The following is a 23,934-nucleotide window of genomic DNA, read 5'->3' as shown; positions in this document are numbered from 1 at the left end:
CTTTGATGTGAAGAAAATTTTTAAAAAGCTCAATATTAGTCATAATTTTGACAAAAGACAACTTAACTTGAGTTAATTGGAGAAAATATGTTTTTTACACCGTGCATCCGGCCCAACTTGACACACTGGGAAGAATCAACACCCACCCATGTAAGCACGACTGGTCAAATGGTCCAAATATCTCTCTTTTCCCATTAGGCGACCACCACCACCAGATCAGCAAAACCGCGTGGAATGGGGCGATAAATGTTTTTAGCTAAAATCATACGATTATTGCCTATATCACCATAGTTTTTAGCTAAAATCACACGATTATCGCTTCAAACTACGATCACCGTATCGTCGCGATAATCATCTGAAATCGCGTGATAGTCGCATGAAACCGCACTATATGAAGGCAAAAACCATGACGATATTTTTTGAGTTTTCAAATTTGAATTTGTGCAGTTTTCATGCGATAATCGTGATAATCATATATTACCACGTCTCTGCCTAGGAACGGTTGGTGCCTCCGCGATAAATCGGAAAAATGAAACAAAGAAAAACGATCCTGTCAGTTGAATCCAATAAATGATTATATTTTCAAATGGAAGGAAGTGCATAGGCAGTTTGGCACTGCATCCTTTTCAAGTACTCAGCCTGCTGCTACCTTGCACAAAACTGAACAAAGAAAAATGATCGGCTGCATTGCAAAGAATTAAAAGTATAATGGCATCGTCGTTTCCAATAACCATCAAATCATCCCACACCTGCAACGGCCGGTCACCAAGACAGTGCATACTCGCTTGTTTCCAGTTCAGGGTCACACTTCAATGTGCTTCAACGATGCCACAGGTAAAAAAAATATGTGTAGCACATTAATCGTTCAGGCAATTTTGGATTTACAGACAGTAACCGCTGGTACAAAACATCGCAGTGGCACAAAAACCATCACTGCATAGAGCCCCAAAAAAGTTACAATTGGAATTGTAGTCAGGCATCAAAATATCAATATCGACGGGTCGTGCTTAAAGCTACAAGCAGATTCTAGGACTTGGCTGTATCATCATCTCCAAAGTAAACCACGGTGAGTTCACCAATCGCTCCACCCGTGAAAAAAAAAACAAACAAAACAGCAAAGATGAGAGTGTTACAGATGGCGCAGAACACCTGGCGATGATGGAAGCAAGCAGTCATACATCCCCTTGAGCCGGGACAGAAGAACCAGCTTGTCTTCCATGCCCATGTCAGGCTTTGCCAGATCAAACATGTCTTCTCTCAGGCTGCAATGCAAAACCATTTGGCTCACAGGCCATCCCATGTAGCAAAGGAATAGAAGCTTTGAGTTGAGAGTTGAGACTGACCTTGACCACTCTCCTGTCTCTCTAGCGTGCAGCTCAACAGCTTTGTATAGTCTATCAAGGGTGTACAGCGTTAGCCCGAACTTACAGCATGCCTCTCTCTCCTGTAAAATAGGAAATTCAGCTAGGTGTTGTTTTGTTATAAATACATATTGTAATCCTAAGGTTCTCAAATTTGTACTCCAAAAGTGGGATGCAAATGGCTTTTCTCGTCAATACAAAAGCATTTTAATCTCAGATTTTCAAGATGAAAGTGGGAAGTGCGGCAAGTGCCCAATCTTAGAAACGGCAGTGCCTGGGCTTCTCATATTTGGTGAAAGAATAAGATATTTGCAGTTTAAATGCAACAGAGAAGTGCTATAATCTTATTCTTGGAGAAGGGAATAACCACCAACAGGAAACCAGATGAGGTACTTGTAGCTCATCCAAATAAATGTCACTATAGTGTAATTTAAGATCAAAGTGAGATTACCATCCCATTAGCCATGCAATTCTGAAACTCCACAAGCCTTTTCTCTACATCAGCAAGAAGCAGCCTTCGCTGACGCCGTGCACCCCTACCTCTTCCCTCAGCACCTCGGCCCTATTTCATAGTCAGAATAACAATTAGCCATACTATTCCTATTACGTTTTTCATGCACACTTTCTCCAGGGTGAAAACTACAAATCTCAGGGATGCAACATATCAAGGTTATATCTCCTGCTAGTTGTGGACTGATTTTTGCTATTTGTCCCTCTTTAAACACTAGTAACATGTTCGTGCATTGCAGTAGATTTAATAATACTATGAATGGGTTGCGCAGTTCTTTTAATTGGGGATGCACTGGGATTTACTGTTTTGGTATTTCGGTTTTTTTCCTCTTGTGCTGCATGCAGGTGGTGAGAGAAGATGGGAAGGAGTACTCCACTTTGTAGCAGTAAAGATACATGTTACAAATAGCCTTTGATGAAACTTTTCCAGAAAATAGATACTAAGCGGGAGCCATGACATTTGGCACCTAATGGCCTAAGTATATGGTGCAGGGTATACTAACCACATGGGATGTTTTGTGGATTCAACATGTCAGTGAATCCTGCGACCCTGTGCTATGAACATATAAGGCTAAATATCATAGCATAGCGTGGAAAGTTCCATTCTGCAAAATGTTTTGCTAGGGATCAATTTGTAAAAACTTTTTCCAAAAAGTAAATAGTGAAAAGTTTGCCTATCTGTGACAGATGCCCGGAATAAAATAGTGATGGGTCCATATACATACATTCGTAGCCCATGCTCGCACTGCAAAGAGCAGCAGCAGTGAAAGACCAAATGCAGGTAGTGCTGCGAGAATAGCAAAATTTATCTCATTGGCCCTAAGGATCTGGTCCAGCTCCAGCATTGCCCTTGTGTGGAAACAATTCAATCATCTCGCGTATTAATATTAGACATGATACAAATGTATCATGCATTTTTAAGCAATATTGTCAGAAACAATAGTATAACTTACTCCAGAAGAGCCAGTTTATGCTTCTCAATCTGAATTTTTAAGAGCAGAAGGTTAGAAAAATGCATGTGAACTTGAACTGAGCGCATCCTAAATAGAGAAAGAAGGGAACAAACCTGAATAGACAATGCACGTGTTAATTCTCCACTGGAAAGACCTTGGAATGGATGCATTGCTTCTTTCTCATATCTGTATTAATATATTACAAAAATAGCATTGCTCATTGCTTAAGTCAATAGAATGTAAACAGCCAGTTTAGTTTTTGTTTTTCAGTGGAAGAAGCACCATCAATTTAGTCCATTGAGTGATTTTCAAAAGCACAAAAGGATAAAATGTGAAGTAATCATTGAAGTATGTAAGCAACATATTATAAAGCATGTAATACATGAAAAATCTCCTGCAAAAGTCCAGATTCTATTGCAAACATAAGCCATGCAAACAAGTCACTCCATGGAGTAATAGATGCAACACATTTTGAAACTGAGTCAATCCATCTTGAAGTTTTAACTTGCAAATAAAATCATTATTTCACTTCACCAACAAGTTATAAACCTTCATTGAAACAAAAGGGAGAAATCCTAAATAAAATTAAAGTTGGAAAGCCAAAGATGTGCTATGCCTTTTTTGGTCCACTGCAGGCTACTGGCACAACCAAAGGGTAACTGATGGCAGAGAAAAGCCTACTGGCTGGTAACTGTGGATAACCAGTTGCTACCAGCCTTGCGTGTGCTTCCTTGTACACTGTGAAACAAGATGGAGAATAAAATGGAAGCTCAAAAGAAATAGTAAAAACTGCTGTAATAGATGCCGGTACTGCAGCAAGTGGTACTGTAGCAGTACTAGGAAAGAGTTTACCTTACACGAATAAAATAAGTAGTTGGTATCAGTTTAGCTCGGAATTAGATATGGATTGCTAGGAAAGTACAGATTAAGGGGTGTTATGTGTTGGTACAGGGTTGCACCTATGTAAAGCCTTATGGGAGCAAGGGACCCTATAGATCCCTACAAAACCTCAATGAGCCTTATAATGTCATCTTAATAACCATATAACAAATTTCAAGAGCAATGTTTTGCTTCCACCCCCCCCCCCCCCCAACAAAAAAAAGGGAAAAAGATAGAATTTATTTAGTTTTCAAAAGCAACCCAAAAAAAAAAGGAATTTGACACACAAAATTAAAACAATTCCAGGTGCCTTTTGATGATTTGATCTTGCAAATATTCAGTTTGAAATAAGACCTGATAGTCAAAGCCAATACACCATAAATATTCAAACACTTCACCTCTTCATGACAATCTCCATCATCGCTAGCTCTGGTATATCTTGTGGCGGTTTTTCGTTCGAAGTGTTTCCACAAAAGTCAATCAACATCCTACAAAGGCAACACGTAAACTGTAGGATGAGATAGTGCAAGATATGGTTTATAATACTCAATGTGTTTCAGAAAATGACTGCAATGCAAAGATGAAGTTTTACATATTTTCAAGAAAATGAAGTTTGGAAGACTTATAGTGAATACATTACATAGCTCCAGGGTGAAGAAAATTATCAAGGGACCAGAAATAGCAAAATAAAATAGACAAGGAAGCAAGGCGGTGTAGGTTATGAGATGAAGAAGCCTTTTATTGATTATTAATGAACATTAGTCAATGACAACACAACAGTCAACAGATCAATCTAACAAAGGAACATATGAAAGGCAGGAGCAGCAAAACCTAGTTTCAACCCACAATTTCATAGACACTTCCAAGAATAGTAAGTGACCAAAATACAAATGACATGGATGTCTGGTAAATTACTGAACCAAATATAGTCATTTGTAAAATCTTAACTACAGAAGTACAGATACATTTCTACATTTTGTTTCGGTAAGGAAGTGAAACTTAGGGCATGCCAAATGGATATTAACTTGGAACACTACTGTATGAAGTTTTGGTAGGAGAAATGCACGTGTCAGGTTGAAGGATAGTGTGGGCATATTCAGAACAATGTTTTAAGGAGGTGAAACTTAGACAATGCCAAATGAATACCACTTCGTCTGTTTCGTAATGTAAGACTTAGTATCCATATAAATCTAGGCAATGCTAAAAAGTCTCATATTGTGAAACAGAGGTAGTAACGTATAACACTATTTTACAGAGTTTTGGAAAGGAGAAATGCACGTCAGGTTGAAGGAAGAAGAATGGGCATATTCAGAACAATATTGTACAGAGTTTTGAGGAAGGAAACATGAATATGTAAGCTTGACAAGAGAAGCGTGGGCATCATTGGGAATAACCTGCGCAATGATTCTTCAGTTTGTTGGACCTCTTGTTTTTCCATTTCACGTTTAGATCTTTGCTTGAATGTCTCAAACAGTTCATCCCTGATGGAAATGATCTAATGATTCTCAAAGAGAACAGAATGGTCATGGTAAGAGCATGGTAATATAGATAGCTGATTTCTACATTTCAAAACTGTAAAGAACATTGAATTTAGCTGTAAACAAAGGAATGCAATTTTTTGTTGAGATAGTGAGGTCAATTAGAAGTTATCAACTAAAATCAGGTATAATTAAAGAAGTTCTCTGTAAAATTTTGATGGTTCCACATAGGAATTGAATTGGCAGAAATCAGTCCACTGAAATGTGCAAGCTGAGGGCCTGAGGCAGGTGCATATTAACAAGTTTCTTACCCTGGATATACTAATTACCTTAAGATCATTGATGGTAACTGGTAAGCGAAGTCATCCAGTAAAAGTAAGTCAAATGCTTAACATTGCAACACAAGAGCACATCTAATAATGCAGCTCTTTCTATTTAAGCAGTATCTGCTATTCATTTTCAATAGACAAACATTTGGATGCAGTATTTCACAGAAAATCGTGTATATATGCCTTCCAAAGCAATTATATATACAGCTTGATGCAGTTATCTCAAAATAACAACATGCTCTACCCTCACAATAGCTTGTTTGCATATATGGGGATTAGACCTCAATCCCTTCAGATTGGTGGGGGTTTTAATTCAAATCCCTTGCAATTTAAAGGGATCAGACATAAACCCCACCTATTAAAGTGAGCCCTAAAGTGACTCAATTTGCCTTCAGTTAAACGCATGCTAGCATCATGCATGCATATGATACACAATAAATGAACATATCAAGAAAGCACTTACTGGTTGCCCAACATGTACATCCCAAAAACCAACCATAGACTCTTTGGCATCTTGAATCCAGTTGTCAATGTCAGAACTTCCCATCAAGCTACTGTGGCGCAAAAGCCATAAAGAACATGCAGAGAGGCCCAATGCTCCACATGTGTAGGGCAACCAATAGATGGTCATATTTCTTGGTCTTTTATAGCTTGAAAACTACAATAGAAAAAACTTTGCTTCAGATATTTATGCAAAATATTGCTTCGCATAATGAAACCATTGTTACAAAACAAATCAATTTGATCAAGTCAATTGCAGCAATTAGCCATGGTTAATTCCCCTAATTGCAGCCCATGAATTGCCTTCATGCAAGGGAATAAACTAGCCTAATTGCAGCCCATAATTTGCCTTCATGCAAGAGAATAAATCAGCCATATTCATGTGCATTGATGGTTTTTATGAATTTTGTAATAGCCCATAATTACTTGGCTGAAAATCTCCCTATATAAGGAGATGTTTGGATCAATGAAAATGGTAGAAGTGACTCACAATTTAGCTCTCTTCATTTGTCTCTATCTCAAAATTTCTAATACGTTACAAGCACGCTCTAACTAGTTGAGCAAAGCAACTAAGAGAAGGGTAAGAATGGGTAGAGATTTACCAATTCCTGTTGATGCTAACTCTTTTCTCCCTCATAATCTCCGTGCTCGTCAACTGCGGCGCCTCATGCACCAGCAGCTAGACGAGCTCCAGTGCATCGTCTTCGACGTCGTAGGGACCGTGCTCGTAGGAACACACAAGCCGGTAGCACTGACTCCAGCACCTTCGCGACTCGCCAAGGTTCTTTGGTGATGTCAACCTCCTGCGCCGCACCAAGCCACATCCTGGGGGAGTCGCCGCACCATTGCGAGTACCATGGTATGGAGTGCGGCAACTCCACAAGGATGCGGCCTGGTGCGGTGCAGGAGGTCGACATCACCGAAGAACCTTGGCGAGTCGCGAAGGTGCTGGAGTCGGTGCTACCGGCTTGTGTGTTCCTACAAGCACGGTCCCAGCGACATCGAAGACGACGAACTAGAGCCCGGAGGAGCTCTTCTAGCTGCTGGTGCATGAGGCGCCGCAGTTGACGAGCATGGAGATTATGAGGGAGAAAAGAGTTAGCATCAACACCAATCGGTAAATCTCTAGCCATTCTTACCCTTCTTTTATTTGCTTTGCTCAACTAGTTAGAGCGTGCTTGATAACGTATTAGAAATTGTGAGATAGAGACAAATGGAGAGAACTGAATTGTGAGTCACTTGTATCATTTTCATTGATCCAAACATCTCCTTATATAGGAAGATTTTCAGCCCACTAATTGTGGGCTGTTACAATATTCATAAACACCATCAATACACATGAATATGGCTGATTTAGGGGCTTGTTTATGGGCTGGTCTATTCCCTTGGCAAATTATGAGCTGCAATTAGGCTAGTTTATTCCCTTGCATGAAGGCAATTCATGGGCTGCAATTAGGGGAATTATCCATGTCTATTTACAAAACAAATCAATTTGATCAAGTCAATTGCAGCAAATAGCCATCGTTAATTCTCCTCATTGTAGCCTATGAATTGTATTGATGCAAGGGAATAAACTAGCTTAATTGCAGCCCATAATTTGCCTTCATGCAAGGGAAGAAACCAGCCTATAAACAAGCCTCTAAATCAGCCATATTCATGTGTATTGATGGTGTTTATGAATTTTGTAACAGCCCACTGAAAATCTCCCTATATAAGGAGATGTTTGGATCAATGAAAATGATACAAGTGACTCACAATTCAGCTCTCTCCATTTATCTCTATCTCACAGTTTCTAATAACCATAACACATATACATATCTTCTAACTTCTAAGAGCACTAGCAAAATTACATTTTTAAAAGTGAACAGTCCTCACTTATTCCAAGTAAGAATTACATATTAAACTGTTTATGACAGCAAAAATAAATAATTTGAAAAAAATAACTATAACAGTTGGTTTCATATCACCAAAACAGCACCTGTTAACAGTTATACCATTGAAATCTCCCCAACAACTTCTATACCACCAAAATTTTAAACCATTCACTTTTATCTCTCTTATGATTAAACTTTACTTTTTTTAGACAAAGGCAAGTGTAGTGCCATATTTGTGCTTTGTGAGAGGGAGTAGCAAATGAGACACCAAGTAGTGTGCACACCAGGTAGCAAGAGGCATGGCATGCACAATGAAGGGCATGGCTCAGCCGCTCAGGTCAAGCTCAATGAGGAAGAAGCATAAAGGTGCTGGACAATCACTCACTTCAGGTATCTTTTTGCTAAAGCTGAAGGAACATGTGCTTATGCAGGATGTCTACATTGCTGATGACGAGGCAAAATTGATGCAGAATCCTGGAGATGGTGGTGGATGGGAATATACAGCTACAACACCACACAGATTCATGCTAAGACCAAGAAGAGACGGTGTTAGGTGGTGGCACCACATGGACAGAGAAGGGTGAAGATCAGGTAGGAAGCAAACAAGGGAGGGATGAAAGAAAAGAGGGAAGAAGAGTAAGAGGAAGGATAAGTGGATAACAGGTGATAATGGAAAACGGGCAGCGAAGGGAGTAACATTGCGATGAATATGAAACTTGACAGGTGTAATTTCAATGAAAATGGAACTAATTTTTGCCAAAAAAAAAAAGTTCACTGGATAATGCTAAACTAGTATTTTGAGATGCAGGTTTGGTATTTGAACAGATTAAGCCTGCTTATCCACATGATTAATTCTTTTTTAACAACATGTCGTTTCATTAAAAAGGAAAAGGAGGTACAAAACCAGGATGAAGGTCCTCACCCTAAACACATGATCAATCCGGATAACAGAGTTGTCGGCTAGAATCACTTAGCATTCTGTTTTGCACTACAGCTATAGTCCTAACACTAGTTTATAGATGGAAAGCATTCACGTTACACGCACAGAAAATTATTTGTTAAGTTACATACACATAAATATTTTCTACAAGAAGCACAAACAGTTTCAGGGTAAAGGTTGAACACTCATTACTATAAAAAATAGTCTCACAATACCCCTTCACCAACTCATATAACATTAATATGGAACCTGAAAGGCTGAGAAGTAGCAATACGGCATGTGTCCTGTTGTACAAAGGAGAGTTACTTACCTGATCGGAAATAAAATCATCTAACTTCTGGAGGTTTTGGTATAATAATGTTATAGCATCTGTCGGTAACGCCTGTGTACACTCTGAACTCTCAACATCAACTTCCGGCAATCTTTCAAAAATAAGTTCAGGTGAGTTTCCATCATGTGTACATAGTAGAGTTTTCCCCTGAAGAAATGAAAATATGTTACATAGCATTAATGTAGCAAGTATGTTATACCTAAAACATCCAAAACATGAACATTACATACCTCATCAGCATTTCTAAACGATACCTCCAATTTGGAGAAGACGGAATTCAGAACAATGAATAGAGTATGTAGCGATTTATCTGAGCTTTCTGTTAGTCCTTCTCTGCACTTATCAACTTCAAAATAAACCTATAGAAGAGGCAATGTAGAATTCGAATTCATGTATGAGAAACAGTAATCATGTTCTATAAGTCAATTCATCCAAGAGATAGAAGAGCTTGAGTATTTTGGCCACCATAATACACCAATTATTTGGGAGCTGCTAACTGCTACAGAGTATATATTGAAAATACTGTTGAGAACAATCTACTCTATTTGGCATCAGAATTTGTATTAATAAACACAATCGATTAAACAAACCTCAGCAAGAAAAGCAGCCAAGCAATGTTGCATACTTGTCAGGGCAGCAATTTTTGTTGAGACCATATCAGAAGCAGAGTGCAAAAGGTACGGGACTGGACTCCCATTGCTCTTGAGTCTGGTGAACGTTTGCCATGCTGCTTCGACAAAGGCCTTTGGACCTCTCTCAAAGATCATAAAGTACAATTTCTGTGAATTTGTTCCCTGGAGAAAATAGCATAGGTCAACAAAATAGTAGTCTTCCCTACATATTATAAGTGTAAAAGTGCTTCCCAGGTATATGTATTAATTTTATACCTCTGCTTTGGACTGCCAAAAGATTAAGCTTTTCTGGATACTATGCAAATTAGACAGTGTGTGTTGCACAACATCTTGTAGGATGTCAAAAGCTTTGGGTATCTCACCGGCGATCCTGCAAACAACATATAGTTAGAAACATCTCCAAGTGACTCTGCGCATCACAGTAATCAATGGCATGTCAAAAAATAGTAAAATGAATCCACATAACAAGATCTATCAAATATAGTTCAAGAAAAGCTGATGCACATACAGCACCCAGTGATAAACATCGAAACACATTAGCACAAGTTAAGCACAAGATCCACGTAGACCACCTGTTAATCGAGAACTGGCCCAAATTTCTACCTGCCGCATGTCCACCAATCCACGAATCACAAGTACACTACTCCGTCAAAAGCCTACCCAGGATAAGAAGCTTAGCACCCCACACTAATTCGAGCAGGGCGGCTCCTCACCGGGCGGAGTGGGCGGCGGCAGGTCGAATGGGTAGTGGGAGAGCGGCGCGTCGGCGACGGCGGCGGCGGCGGCGGCGGCGGCCTCCGGAGAGGAGGCGGGAGTAGTCTGAGAGCGAGGGGAGGCGCGCGAGGAGGGAGCTCCATACGCGAGCGGACGCCGCTAGAGCAGCGCTAGCGGCGGCGGGGTTCGCGGCCACCTCGGCCGGGTCGCCGGAGCTAGGGCTCGCCGGTGGCGACCAAGCAGCCATAGCAAACAAAATTCAGGGAGGCGGCGTGCGAATCAAAGTTTTGAAGGTTTTTCAGCCTACTCAAAATAGAAATTCCCTAGGGGATCCAAGAAAAAAGAAAGAATAATACTCCCTTCATCCTAATGCTATTCTCAGCGTGAGTTTTACAAACATTTCGTTCAAACTAGGCCCCCGTTTTTTAAAGTAGGTTAACCTACGCAAAAACATAACAATGAATTATCATTTCATTAACTATAGCAAACTTAAAAATTATATTGATAAGAATTTTTAAAACAACTTTCTTATATGATTTTTTAAATAAATATATTATTTAATAGTTCGAAAAACGTTGAGCCATCGTTCGCTGATCCTGCAACGATTTCTTCGATTGGCAAGACGGTATGATCCACTTTAAGCTCCAGATTACACAATCAGCTCCTGTTTTTTATCACCTTAAGCAGCAATTTGTTTGTTTTTCATAGTTCATAAAACAAGAATTGTTGTTTATAGTGGAATAAAAAGCCTATTTAGAAGAGCTTTAAATTCTGAGAAGCAGCTGCTTGGTAGCTAGTTTCTGAGAATATAGAAAAGCTCCTAAACCTAACTTCTCCAGCTTCTGGATTCTTAGTTTATTTTACAGAATCTGTAAGTACAGATTCTCAGAAGCTATGGATTGTTTGGAGCAGTTTCTGGCAGTAGCAGCTTTTGAGAAAAGCCGCAGCTGAAAGAAGCTCCCCAAACAAGCCCAAAGGGTGAATCCCCCCAAACAAGCCCAAAGGGTGAATCCAGTGGAAACGACATCCCTTGTAGTAGCATGGTGCTACTGCAGGGGCTCCAATACAATGCATTTGGTATACCCCTCGACCATTGGATTAAAATGGATGACCGAGATTTATCATTAAAGTAGTAAACAGTATTTTGGATTGCTGTTACTATAGTATTTTATAGTATTTTATGTACTGATATTGATTTACTGTTCTCCTTACATGTTCCTATATATTACTGCAGAGAATCTGAACCCAAATCCAGCCCAATGAGAGAGGGTAGGCTAATTTTTTTTACTCCTTCAGCCCGGTACTCTTCTTTCTTTCCATCTTTTTCCTCCATCCCTTCCTCTTGTCTTTCAAGGAGAGTCCAAGGTAGGAGCCCTTAGCAGCCACGCTGGATCCACAACCGAGTGAAATAGCACATTATCACTGAATCATTGCAGCTTGTAGTGAACCAGTTGAATGATGGAAGCATGGAAGTATGGCTCTTATCATCACAAAAGATCATCCATCGCCAGTTTACCACAAACTAGACTAGTTGTACAGGGAGATACATAATGAGAAACAAGTAGTAGGCATTAGGACAGGCACAAGGCCACTTCTCTATCGTATGTTCGGTGTCAAAATCTTCATGAATTCCTACCAGCAGGCGGATCAGACATTCAGACTGCATGCCACAGTAGGATTTGCGCCTTCGTCTTCTCAAAATGAAGCACTGTAAGTTCACCAATCACCACCCGAGAAAAAAATATGGAAATTTTCAGATGCAGCGACACCCCCCCGGCCCCCCTCTCTCTTCTGGCTATGGAAAGCAGTCGTACGTTCCCTTCAGCCGTGAAAGAACCACCAGCTTGTCGGCCATACCCATCTTAGGTTTCGCCAGATCCAAAATGTCTTCTCTTAATCTGCAATGCGAACGGTTTTGTGCATAGATCATCCCAGAGAAAACAGGAACAAAATGGCCAAGGAATATGAGTTGACACTGACCTCGACCACTCGCCTGTTTCTTCTGCATGTGATTCAACAGCTCTGTATAATCTATCGAGGGTGTACAGTGTTAATCCGAACTTACAGCATGCCTCTTCCTCCTGTAAAAGAGGAAATTCAGGGACATCATTAGTAACTAGTAAGTTTTGTCCTCATGCCAATATTATTATTTTTTATTCAAAAGTTGCTGACAGATAGCTTTGCCATCAATACAAAAGCATTCTCGCAAAGGTAGGATTGTCCAATCTTGAAAGGGGTAGGATTGTCCAATCTTGGAAGGGCAGTTATGGCCCTCTCATGTTTGGTACAAGAACAAGATTCGCATAGATCAAATACCGAGGAAAAAATCTAGACATATTAGAATATACACCAACAGGGAGTGATGGAAAAAATGAATCAGAAAGCTCAAAATGAAATACTCCCTCTGTTCCATATTATAAGATGTTTTGGTCCTATCTAAATTCATCCATGTATCAACAAATATGATTTATATATGTGTCCAAATCCACTAACATCCATATGAATCTATGAAGAGTCAAAACACCTTATAATATAAAACAGAGGTAATACGTGCAACTCATATAAATTCTAGATAATATTACCATTCCATTAATTGTGCAATTCTTAAACTCCATAAGCTTTCTCTCTGCATCAAGAAGCAGCAGCCTTCTTTGACGCCGTGCAATCCTACCTCTTCCCTCTGCGCCTTGATCCTATTTTGTAATCAAGACATTAGTCACCATTTTTTTTTTTGGGTTTTTCTACACACATCCCCAAACTGCAAACATGTGTCGTACAGATACTCTTCACATAAATGATATTTCAAAGAGATAATAATAGAATCATGGAACTATATTTACATACATTCATAACCCATGCTTGCACCACAGTGAGGAGCAAAAGCGAAACACCAAATGCAGGTAAAGCTGCAAGAATAGCAAAGTTTATCGCATTTCCCTTAAGAATCTGATCCAGTTCCAGCAATGCCCTGTGTAAGAAGAATCCAGTTACATTGGTTGACGAATATTAGACATGACAAATTATATCTTTATGTGCATTATTGTGACAAATAGTATAACTTACTGCTTGATATCGACTGTACGCTTCTGGAGCTGATTGTTCAAAGTTGAAGGTGAGAAAAAGAAAATCAACATGAACTAGAATATTCACTGCATCAGAAATAGAGATAAGTGAACTAACCTGGATAAGAATGGCATATACTAACTCTCCACGAAAAAGATTCTTAACAGGATGTGTCCATTCCTTCTCATATCTGCGGCAATACATGCATAGAACTCAATGCACAAATAAACAAGATAAGGATAGGTCAACTGCAGCTTAGCTTTCCACTAAAGAAGCAAAACCAAAATAGTGCATTAAGTGATCAACTGCACATAGTTTCTGGAACAGCTAGCTATATAGGCAGTATGTAAAGCAGCTATAAATTTATACGTAGAACCTATGTAGAATAGCTATAGAACATGTGTACCACGAGATCTTCTGGATACTACTGAAAAGAATAGGAAGCTAATTAATTTCCATTACTACAAAGTAGTTAACTCAGCAACCACAGTGGAAATTCAAAGGTTAGAAATGACCTGAATTGGGGTTCCAAAGAATAACGTTTTGAAATATTGAATAAGCATTAAATGAGAATTCTACAACATGAATTTGATAGGTGCTAATCATAAGAAGGTCAAGTATGCTTTAATATCAAATGTTGGGTCTCCACTCTCCAGTACTGAGTTACATTCATTTTGAGCTTTTAATTTCTTTCACCAGCTTGTAGTTGTTTACTGAGAATGAATTAGAGCTTCCAGCAAATTCAAATAGCTGCAGGCCCCAGGGCCAGGTGACAACATTTTAGTTTCAAAATAGCAACTGAAACTCAATGAAGAATATGAAGCCTGTGCCATGTTTTCCTTTGTGATCATATGAACCTAAAGTTTCAAAACTGAATGACGGACAAAGATTGAGATGTGGAATTACTTTTTTCAGCATAAGGAAATCACAAAAAAAAATCTTAAAAATTTGCACATGAATGCCCACGGTCAACACCAGTACATCAGTTATATAGTTCAGTCTTGCCTCTCCATGAAAATTTTCATAAGTGCTTGCTCTGATAAATCTTGTGGAAGCTTCTCGTTTGAAGTTTCCTGACAAAAGGCAAGCATCATCCTACAAATCCAATATATCAGTGGGCTTAAAACATGCAAAATATAATTTATGATGCTCTAATGCATTCAGAAAAAATATAACTGCAAAGCTGAAGTTTACATATTGATGAAAATTAAAATTTGCAAATTTTGCACTGAAAAGTTACAGTGATCCAGGTTGAAAGAACACCAGACAAGATCAATAATAACAACAAAAGGTAGATAAATGGAAAAACATTAGGTGCTGGGTTGGAGAATCTTTTTGTTTAGTCCCCACCACTATTTTCTACAGTATTTACTATGTCACCAATTTCTTCATCAGTCATCACATGTACAATACTGTCATAGGTAGATTATTGTTAGGTGGGTTAAAACAGGAAGGGAAGTTTCAGGACATGTCCTTGGAGGTCTGGACACCTGCGGCATGACTCGGTAGCTGTAGTGTGGCTGTTGCATGGAAAGGGAAGGAAGGAGTGAGAGATATTAGGAATTTTCCTTTTTTTTGTTTCCTTTGATTGATTCCTCAAAGCACATGTGCAATGTGTCTGACCCTTTATAAAGTGAAAGGACCTAACAAATCCTATCTCAAAACAGCAACTACTTACTAGGTATTGACAGAACCCTAACAGTAGGGAACAAAAGATAACAAAAATTGAAACATACATTCTAAGCTGGTGCCATTATGCTCTTGTGCCACCAGGTCTACTGCATGCCACACATGACAAATACTCATAGTGACTACCCAACTGTTTTTGCCCAAAATAATTGGAAAGCACTTCAAAGTACGGTAGGTATCCCAAATCAAAATTACAAGTATATCTACAGCATTATTAAAACAACCAAACTTGCATAATCAATTTAAAAATCTTGAAACAACAGGTACATATTGTGTGTATTATTCAAAATTATCTGAATAAACAAATGAAACTTAACCCAGACAAAAGGGATATTGACTTTGATATAATATGGTACCAATTTGTTGAACGGCGAAAATGCATATGCTAGCTTCAAGAAAAGAAAACGTGGGATATGAGTACAATGGAATCTGCATATTAGAGATGTAGTATCAAGGAATAACCTGTGCAATACTTCTTCATTCAGTTGGACCTCTTGTTTATCCATTACATGTTTACCTCTGTTTTTGAATGTCTCGAAAAGCTCACCTCTAATGGAAATGATCTAATCATTGTTAAAAGAAAACAAAAACAATCATGATGTAATCACAATAACATAACTGATCTCCAAATTTAAAGAACAATATCAAAATTCAAAATTCAGCTTGACAAAGGTATGGAAAGAAATTGTGTCTATATTAAGTCAATTAGAAGTTCCCCACAAAAACTTGGTACTTGATCTCCTATAGTAATGTTCTCCTATAGTAATGTTCTCTGAAGTTCTGTCATGTTGCATTCAACGGTTCCATGATAAACAGTATTTCAGCCATTTCAATGTGGATGCTGGTGCATATTACTCTATCTGTTGATTTTTACATAATGATATGTGTGATTTGACTTGGTATGGTCTGTCAGAATAAACTTCTACCCTTGAATCTTTAATAACATACCATGTTTAACTACAAAATCATGGTCATAAGAAAGTTATCGGAAACAAAAATTCGAAAGTACCATTTTTGTATCACATGTATATCATTGAATCTTGTGTTACTTATTGTTAAAAGAATTACAAAGTCCAAACTTTTGAAATTATGTGTGCTTCTTATAATTAGCAACAAGGTAGTAATTAGTTAGTGCCTTATATGCACTTTTATACTTATAAGTATGCTCATGAAAATAAGTGCAAGTGCTTAACAAACGCATGAAGTGGTTTCTATACTGTATCATATATTCTAATACTATAAGAAAATAGTACATCTAGTATGTCTAAGGCAGCATGATTTTCTTTCCAGTTATCTGGTTTTCCTTTTTGTTAGACTAATATTTGCATTAATAGATAACAAAATCAGGCATCCTGCAGTACCTCACAGAACGCCTCATATATGTCAATGTCGAAACAACCAGAAAAGACTTTGTCTAGAATGTCTTGGTTCACCCTCAGTTAGCTTACACTAGAATCATTTTAAAATGCATAAGATAAATAATAAGAGGACAAAAATAGAAAGTATCCTACAGGTTTCTCAACATGCACATCCCAAAATCCAGCTACTGACTCTTTGGCACCTTGAATCCAGTTGTCAATGTCAGGACTTCCCATCAAGCTACTATGTCGCAGAAGCCATAGAGAACATGCCGAAAGGCCCAATGCTCCACATGTGTAGGGCAACCAGTGTATGGTCATATGTGTTGGTCTTTTGTGGCTTGAAAGCTATAATTGCAGAAAAACTTGCTTCAGACAATTGAGCAACATACAATTATCTGCTAAGAACTGTAAGATTTACTGTTGTCTAGTGAACAAGCCCACTTGTTTCTACATAATCATTACAACTTAAATAGTTTATAACAGTAAAGATTATGACAAATGGAGAAAGTACAAAAAAAACCTGCAGAATGCTATAAATTTACGCATTTACTCTGGTATTGAGATATAAGTTTGGCATTGAACACATCATCACTAGTTTATCCACATGATTGATTCTCATAACTCAAGTCTCACAGTTTTGGTAATCAGCATGTTGATCTGTTATATGCATGCTAATGAGGCGCCTGTTCAGTGCTATAGGTATGATAATACCACTCATTTATAGTCCGAAATAATGCATGTACATACACCTATATAGATATTTTATACATCAAGCGCAAACACGTAATCACAGAACCTCCAATACTATAAAACGGAGCCAGCCATTCCCACTCTACAACAAGTGCCATTAATATCCGCCTTAAGGCTGAGAACTGGCAAATGTGGGACACGTTGCTGTTGTTGAAAAGAATTTGCTTACCTGAGAGGAAACAAAATTATCTAACTTCTGGAGGTTTTGGTAGATCAAACTTATAGCATCTGTTGAGGAAGCCTCAGTCCACTCTGAACTCTCATAATCAATTTCTGGCAACCTTTCAAAGAGGATTTCAGATGAGCTTCCCTCAGGTGGAACCAGTAGAGTTCGCCCCTGAAAAAATAAGAAATTATATTACATAAGCCAAACACGAAAGTATGTTATAAATATAACACGCAAGTACATGACAAATCAAGCGCTGCATACCTCACGAACATTTTGGAGTGATGCCTCCAATTTGGAGAAGACAGTATTCAAAACAACAAACAGTGTGTGAAGCGATTTATCTGAATTTTCAGTTAATCCTTCTCTGAATTTATCAACTTCGCAGTAAATCTATAAAATAGAGATGCGGGATTTAGATTCATAAATGTGGTAATGTAAAACAAACAATGTTATCCAAGAGTTACAATATTGGGTTTGAATATCTGGCCACAGCAGTGCAGCGGTTTTTGGAACTGAGTAGCTACAAGGTTACTCCCTCCATCCCAAAATATAGCAACATCTAACATTCAAAATTTGTCCCAAAATATAACAACTTCTGCACCTACATTCTCTTCTCAACCAATAACAACCTTCCAACATTCAATTTCTTCACCTACTTCCTTCGCACAACCAAGCACAACATTCCTCCATTTAATTCCACCTACCTCCTTAATACCCATGGCCAACTCTAAAACTTCTTATATTTTGGGACGGGGGGAATAGCTTTAGATTAACTGTTGGTAAGAGTTTGCTTTACACATCAGCATTTTTAATAATAAACACATTTGACTAAACAAACCTCAGCAAGAAAAGCGGCCAAGCAGTGTTGCATGCTTGTCAGGACAGCAAGTTTTGTTGAGACCATATCCGATGCAGAGTGCAACAGGTACTGGATTGGACTCTCATTGCTCCTTAGTCTAGTCAATGTCTGATATGTTGATTTAACAAAGGCCCTTGGGCCTCTTTCAAATATCATGAAATACATTTTCTGTGAATTTGTTCCCTGCAAAAATATATACCAGAACCAAAGGTAGGTAAATAGCACGAAGTATAAGATGCACATATTTAATCAAAATCAGTGGATAAACAATTCAAAAGTTTATGAATTAACTTGAGACCTCAGCTTTGGACTGCCAAAAGAGTAAGCTTTTCTGAATACCATGCAAACTAGACAGCGTGTGTTGTGCAATATCTTCTAGGATGCCGAAAGCTTCAGGCATCTCACCAGTAACCCTGAAAGTAGCATATGATCAAAAATAAATAAACTTAATGTAATTCTGCAGTCATCGAAAGCACAAAGAAGTAAAGAACACACGCCGACACAACCACTCCTATCAAATATTAGCATTTAACTAGACAAAAAAAAATCAATATGATTTGCCTATATTGCAGCTAGTCACCAATTCCCAAACACATTGGCAGTTCCTAACATACCACCAGCTACCTCAAACCCCAAAATCCGCCCAAATTTTACTTGTCATGTGAACCAGTCCACGAAGGCACTAGCGTAGCACCACCTCGCAAAAGACCAGCACAGGAGCTACGCTTATTCAAAGCAGTGGATTCTCACCGGGCAGGGTGGGCGGCGGCAGTGCGGATGAGGAGCGGGATAGCAGGGCGCCGGCCGCGGCGGCGGCGGCGGCGACCCGGGAGCGAACGTAGGCGGGCGACGAGGGAGCTCCATAGGCGAGCTGGCACCGCTAGGGCGGCGACGGCGAGCTTTGCGGCCTCGGTCGGATCGCCGTCGGAGCTAGGGCTCCGCGGCGGCGGAGGCGAAGAGATCCCCATGGCGGCGTTGGGCGGGCGCTGCTGAGTGGGGCCCCCCGGCAGCCGAGGAGGAAGAGCCGAAGAGCTCAACTCTTCGAAATATTCATTTTGTTTACTATAATACCAAGTTAAATTGGTTAATAACATGGTTTTTGAAACTTGACTAGAAAATAGCTGGCGTCGTGGGTTCGAGATAATTTAACTTAGAATCAGCGTGATGTGGTGATTCATAGTTGAATCAGTGACGAGTAGAAATATGTCAGAGGATAAGTATCATGTGTCAAAACTCACGTACATTCATGCACTTAGACTATAATGTATTTGGTTTTGTAAATTTTACTTTGTTTTTCATTCATCGGTTATGTTTTGGGTAATAACTGTATTTGATTCGTAGGTCTTTCTCAAGGTATAAATAAACTCGCTCGATCATTTAGGCGGTCGTTACTTTATCCATATCTATTGTCCATTTTATCAAGGAAGCATATTCATTCACCAATATTTTTAAGTTTAGCACATATCTAACGTATCAATAGTTGTCTCATCTATAAAAGTTTTATGAGATTATTTTTTCTTGGTAACTACAAGTAGCAGAGGCAATAATCCATGTTAAAACAATGGCATTGCAAATATTAGGCACGCAAATATAGAATCCTAACCGTTGAAAAAAAATTAATGAAGTACCATCGCCTAAACACTGTCTCCTACCCTGCTATAAACTTTCGATAACCCATAGTCAATAAGAAGTACATAGAGCCTTAAAAATTGTTTATGCACTTATATATACACACGCATAGGAGTGGACAAAAATAACCAAAACTGAGAAACCGAACTAAATGAACTAAAGACCGAAAATTTTGATATTTTTTATCGTAGTTTATTTTTTAGTTGTGACTTTATCATCGAGAACATGTATATAAAAGTTTTATTTAAAAATTATTTTTTATCTACAAATATGTTGTATGCCTTTTTTTTCCAAAAACGAAAAGATGATCCATAATCCTGATTACTGTAGCACATAGGTTTCATTGGTTCGCTAAGTAGCCACGTGAGGGCAATCCTACTCCGTTAATGAAATGGACAGTGGATATGGAGCTTTTTTAAGAGAACATAGTACAATATAGACGCTCACAACGCACGCACTCTCCTCTAAGAACGCACGCACGTAAACCCTATCCCTATAAACATCTCCGAAGCCTGATCAGCGGGGACGGCGTCTATCCCTGAAAGCACAAAGCCGTTAGAAAATCTAAGAGCTTAACTGCCCAGATGATCCGCTTCCTTCGAGAAAATGGGAAGTATTGAGCATCTCAAAGAGATATCTAGATTTGATGATAAAACTGAATTTTAAGAATTTGACTGGAAAATATATCTCCAACAGTTTAACAAATATATTCTAAATATTTACGCATGCCTAAATTAGCTCATTTGTATCCTAAAATTAGGAGCAAAAATATGTGTTCCTAATATAAATTTTTTTATTTCTATAGGAGGAGTGTGTAATTTTTATGTCCAAAATTTTTTAGATGAATCTAATATAAGTTTTTGGAAAGTAAAATATTATTATTCTCTTGGAGATGGTAATTAACGGTTTTCCTATATTTATCAATTGCTTCGTATTTCTCTATACATAGGTCACATAAACTTGTGCAATTCACAAAATTATACTTAAGTGTGAGTTGTTAATATATCGATACAAATAATGTTAGAGAAATGACGAGATCAAAAATTCCATCGATCGACAAATATATTTTCTTTTAGAGAAAAAAGTTTTAAAAAAAAGCTCTGTTTTTACTGAAAGCAAAAACAATAACCTAAGTCATGGACAAATAGATATCCCCAACCATTACTGGACGTTCTTTTCCTTCTGAAACGCGTTTGATTACGACATACTGTTCAGAGGTTGTTTAGATGAGGCTAAACTTTTTAGTCTCATGTCACATCAGATGTTTGGATACTAATTTGAAGTATTAAACATAGACTAATAAAAAACTAATTTCATAAATGAGAGCTAATCCGCGCGAGACGAATATTTTAAGCCTAATTAATCCATAATTAGCAAATGTTTACTGTAGCATCACATAGGCTAATCATGAATTAATTAGGCTCATTAGATTCGTCTCGCGAATTTGCCCAAAATTATGAATGAGTTTTATTAATAGTTTACGTTTAACATCTGATATGACTTAGCCCCTAGAAACAAACATCCCCTTAATTATCCGGATCGTGTCAGTTTTACATAGCTGCGAAATTTTCAAATCGATCAAGATACAATAGTGTGCATTGGCCGGCCGGCCGGCCGATCTCAGGTGAACTGACGGCCGATGAAGGTCTGGCCGAAGGCCCACCGGGGCGGCGCGACGTCGTACGACACGACGGAGCGGCGGTCGCCGGCGGTGACAGTGAACGAGAGCGGCTGCCCGTCGAGGAGCGCGGCGCTCTGCCAGTTCTGGCCCCAGTTCCGGGCCATGGGCTGCCACCGCGCCGCCCTGCCGCCGCCGCCGCCCTTCACCGCCACCGCGTGCACGTCGCCGGCGCCGCCCACGTTGCTCACCAGCACCAGGTTGAAGTAGGAGTGCCCGTTGATGGTGAACCTCATCCCGCCCTTCCTCCGGCACGCCACGCTACACATATTTGTTAAGAATTAAAGTTCAGAAAAGAAAGACACCGTGTTTTATGATCAATTTTTTTAAAAAAAAACAAACATGCATTATAACATGTCACATATAACATCAGGTATTATGATCTTAAGATTTCACAAAATACCATACTACGAAAATTCAAAAAAAAAATTGTAGGTAGCTCTAGAAAAGTAATACAACGTTGCATAAATTTGTTAGCGCAACTTCTAATATATTTTTAAAGAAGAAATAATATCTTATCCCATATATGTTTTGTTTTAAGCTTTTTTCCTATTTTTGTGGAGCCCAAAATATGAAATAAACCTATAAGATTGCAATAGAAATCAACTACTACTTGCAGAAATTTATTTCGATATTTTATCTTTTTTCTACAAAAATGAATTTTGATAAAAATTCATGAAACCAAACCACACGGTTACCATCACTGCCCTCTAGCTGTAGCATGGTTACCGCATGATTTCGTGAATCCTGGTGATAAATCACAATACGCATAGTTTTTCTATAATTTAACTATAAAATATGGGTTTTAAAAAATTAAGAATAACTCATTATAAGATTAAGTCAAAAGTTCAAAATTCCAACCAACAATTTTATATCAAAATAAATTTAGAAAATATAACACATTATGGTATTACTAGATTACATTAATTTCAAGCAAAATCTTAATTTATATCGTTTTGGACACCAACACGGTCTTCAAAATTTATCTTTGATTATAATTTACTATTATAATATAAAAAACAAATGTTTATCTTTGTTGAAGTATTTTATAAGACTCGTTCAAACATGTTTCCCTAGTGTCTTAAACTAAATATATTTTAATAGTTATTAATAGTTAAGGTTTTAAAAGTTTAACCATACAACTATCCAAAACGACATTAACTTTTGACCGGACGGAGTACGTCGTTATTTTTCTTTTAACACACTTCTTTTATTTTAAACTAAGTATTTGAGAAATTATCAACAATTTATCACAATTTGAAAAGTTTGACCGGATCTCGCTCAAGCATTAGAGCACTAGCTAGTATTCCTCTAAAGCTAGCTAGCTAGTGCACGACGACGACGAAGGGTGTACGTAGACATGGTCGCTCACCGGCGGTATGAGACGGGGACGATGCCGGCCTGGTAGCGGGCGATGCGGAGGAAGGCCGGCTGGGAGAGGTCCAGGTGGTGGAGCGGCGGGTTGCACCACCCGCCCCTGCCGCTGGCCGGGCACAGGTTTGTCGCCGTCACCACGACGGACCCCCTGCCGCCGGCACCGCCCGGCAGGCAACCCCCGCCGCCGGCGCACCGCACCTCGAAGCAGGCGCCGCAGCTCAGCCCGTCCGCGAACATCGCCGTGCTCAGCGCCGCCGTGTCCGCGCCGTACCCCTGGCTGTACGTGTTGCCGTACCCGCACGCGCCACCTGCACCGGCGCCGGCGTCGATCGCCACACTTCAATCCAGAGCTGAGAGCTGACACGCATATATATAGATATAGCTAGCTGAGAGACGTACGTACGTACCCATGGTGCCGGAGGCGTCGGCGCCGCCGTAGAAGGTGGCGTGGGCGTTGGTCCAGCGGCCGGGGGCGTACCCGGCCGCCGCCGCCGCGGAGGACGACGACGGCGACGACAGCGAGAGCAAGAAGAGCACCGCTAGCAAGGCCGCCATTGCCGTACGCGCGATCGAGGAAGTAGAGAGCTTAAAGTAGGCTCGTGTCTACTACATTGGCATCGATCGTTCGTTCGTTCGTGTGGGGGTATAAATAGGCACGCGCACATATAGCTGGCTAGCACAGGAAAAGTTTGTAGATTTATTTTTCGAAGAATATGTCACTGGTTTAACACTTTTTAACTGCACGTACGCTTGCATGCATGCTTGTCTTTCTATGATATGTGTAATGTGCGTGTCTTTCTCTGCCTACCAACTCAACGGTGAATGGTTGGTCTTTTTTATGGAAATGGTTAAACAAT

General features: G+C 39.2%; 3 protein-coding genes across 3 annotated transcripts; all 3 read right to left on the bottom strand.

Annotated features, from left to right (window-relative positions):
- Positions 1 to 780: 780 nt before the first annotated feature.
- Positions 781 to 10,796, bottom strand: LOC102718070 (protein DGS1, mitochondrial-like). Its single transcript, XM_040522711.1, has 14 exons — positions 10,502 to 10,796; positions 10,044 to 10,158; positions 9,747 to 9,950; positions 9,387 to 9,515; positions 9,136 to 9,303; positions 5,974 to 6,168; positions 5,098 to 5,198; positions 4,102 to 4,191; positions 2,938 to 3,010; positions 2,825 to 2,853; positions 2,597 to 2,720; positions 1,813 to 1,923; positions 1,344 to 1,444; positions 781 to 1,262 (listed from the first exon to the last, which is right to left on the bottom strand). Exons 1-14 carry the CDS (start codon positions 10,747 to 10,749, stop codon positions 1,130 to 1,132), a joined length of 1,821 nt encoding a protein of 606 aa, XP_040378645.1. The 5' UTR covers positions 10,750 to 10,796; the 3' UTR covers positions 781 to 1,129.
- An 855-nt stretch (positions 10,797 to 11,651) lies between these two features.
- LOC102704499 (protein DGS1, mitochondrial-like) lies at positions 11,652 to 19,423 on the bottom strand. Its single transcript, XM_006650072.3, has 14 exons — positions 19,144 to 19,423; positions 18,692 to 18,806; positions 18,373 to 18,576; positions 17,796 to 17,924; positions 17,535 to 17,702; positions 16,766 to 16,960; positions 15,717 to 15,817; positions 14,571 to 14,660; positions 13,683 to 13,755; positions 13,566 to 13,594; positions 13,347 to 13,470; positions 13,085 to 13,195; positions 12,483 to 12,583; positions 11,652 to 12,400 (listed from the first exon to the last, which is right to left on the bottom strand). Exons 1-14 carry the CDS (start codon positions 19,359 to 19,361, stop codon positions 12,298 to 12,300), a joined length of 1,761 nt encoding a protein of 586 aa, XP_006650135.3. The 5' UTR covers positions 19,362 to 19,423; the 3' UTR covers positions 11,652 to 12,297.
- Positions 19,424 to 21,621: 2,198 nt separating this feature from the next.
- LOC102717785 (expansin-A21-like) lies at positions 21,622 to 23,632 on the bottom strand. Its single transcript, XM_040521611.1, has 3 exons — positions 23,485 to 23,632; positions 23,073 to 23,385; positions 21,622 to 21,961 (listed from the first exon to the last, which is right to left on the bottom strand). Exons 1-3 carry the CDS (start codon positions 23,630 to 23,632, stop codon positions 21,643 to 21,645), a joined length of 780 nt encoding a protein of 259 aa, XP_040377545.1. The 3' UTR covers positions 21,622 to 21,642.
- Between the last annotated feature and the right edge of the window lie 302 nt (positions 23,633 to 23,934).

Source organism: Oryza brachyantha, chromosome 3 (assembly GCF_000231095.2).
Source record: "Oryza brachyantha chromosome 3, ObraRS2, whole genome shotgun sequence".
In the NCBI taxonomy this organism is placed as follows: Eukaryota; Viridiplantae; Streptophyta; class Magnoliopsida; order Poales; family Poaceae; genus Oryza; species Oryza brachyantha.
This window is presented reverse-complemented; position numbering and strand designations above follow the sequence as displayed.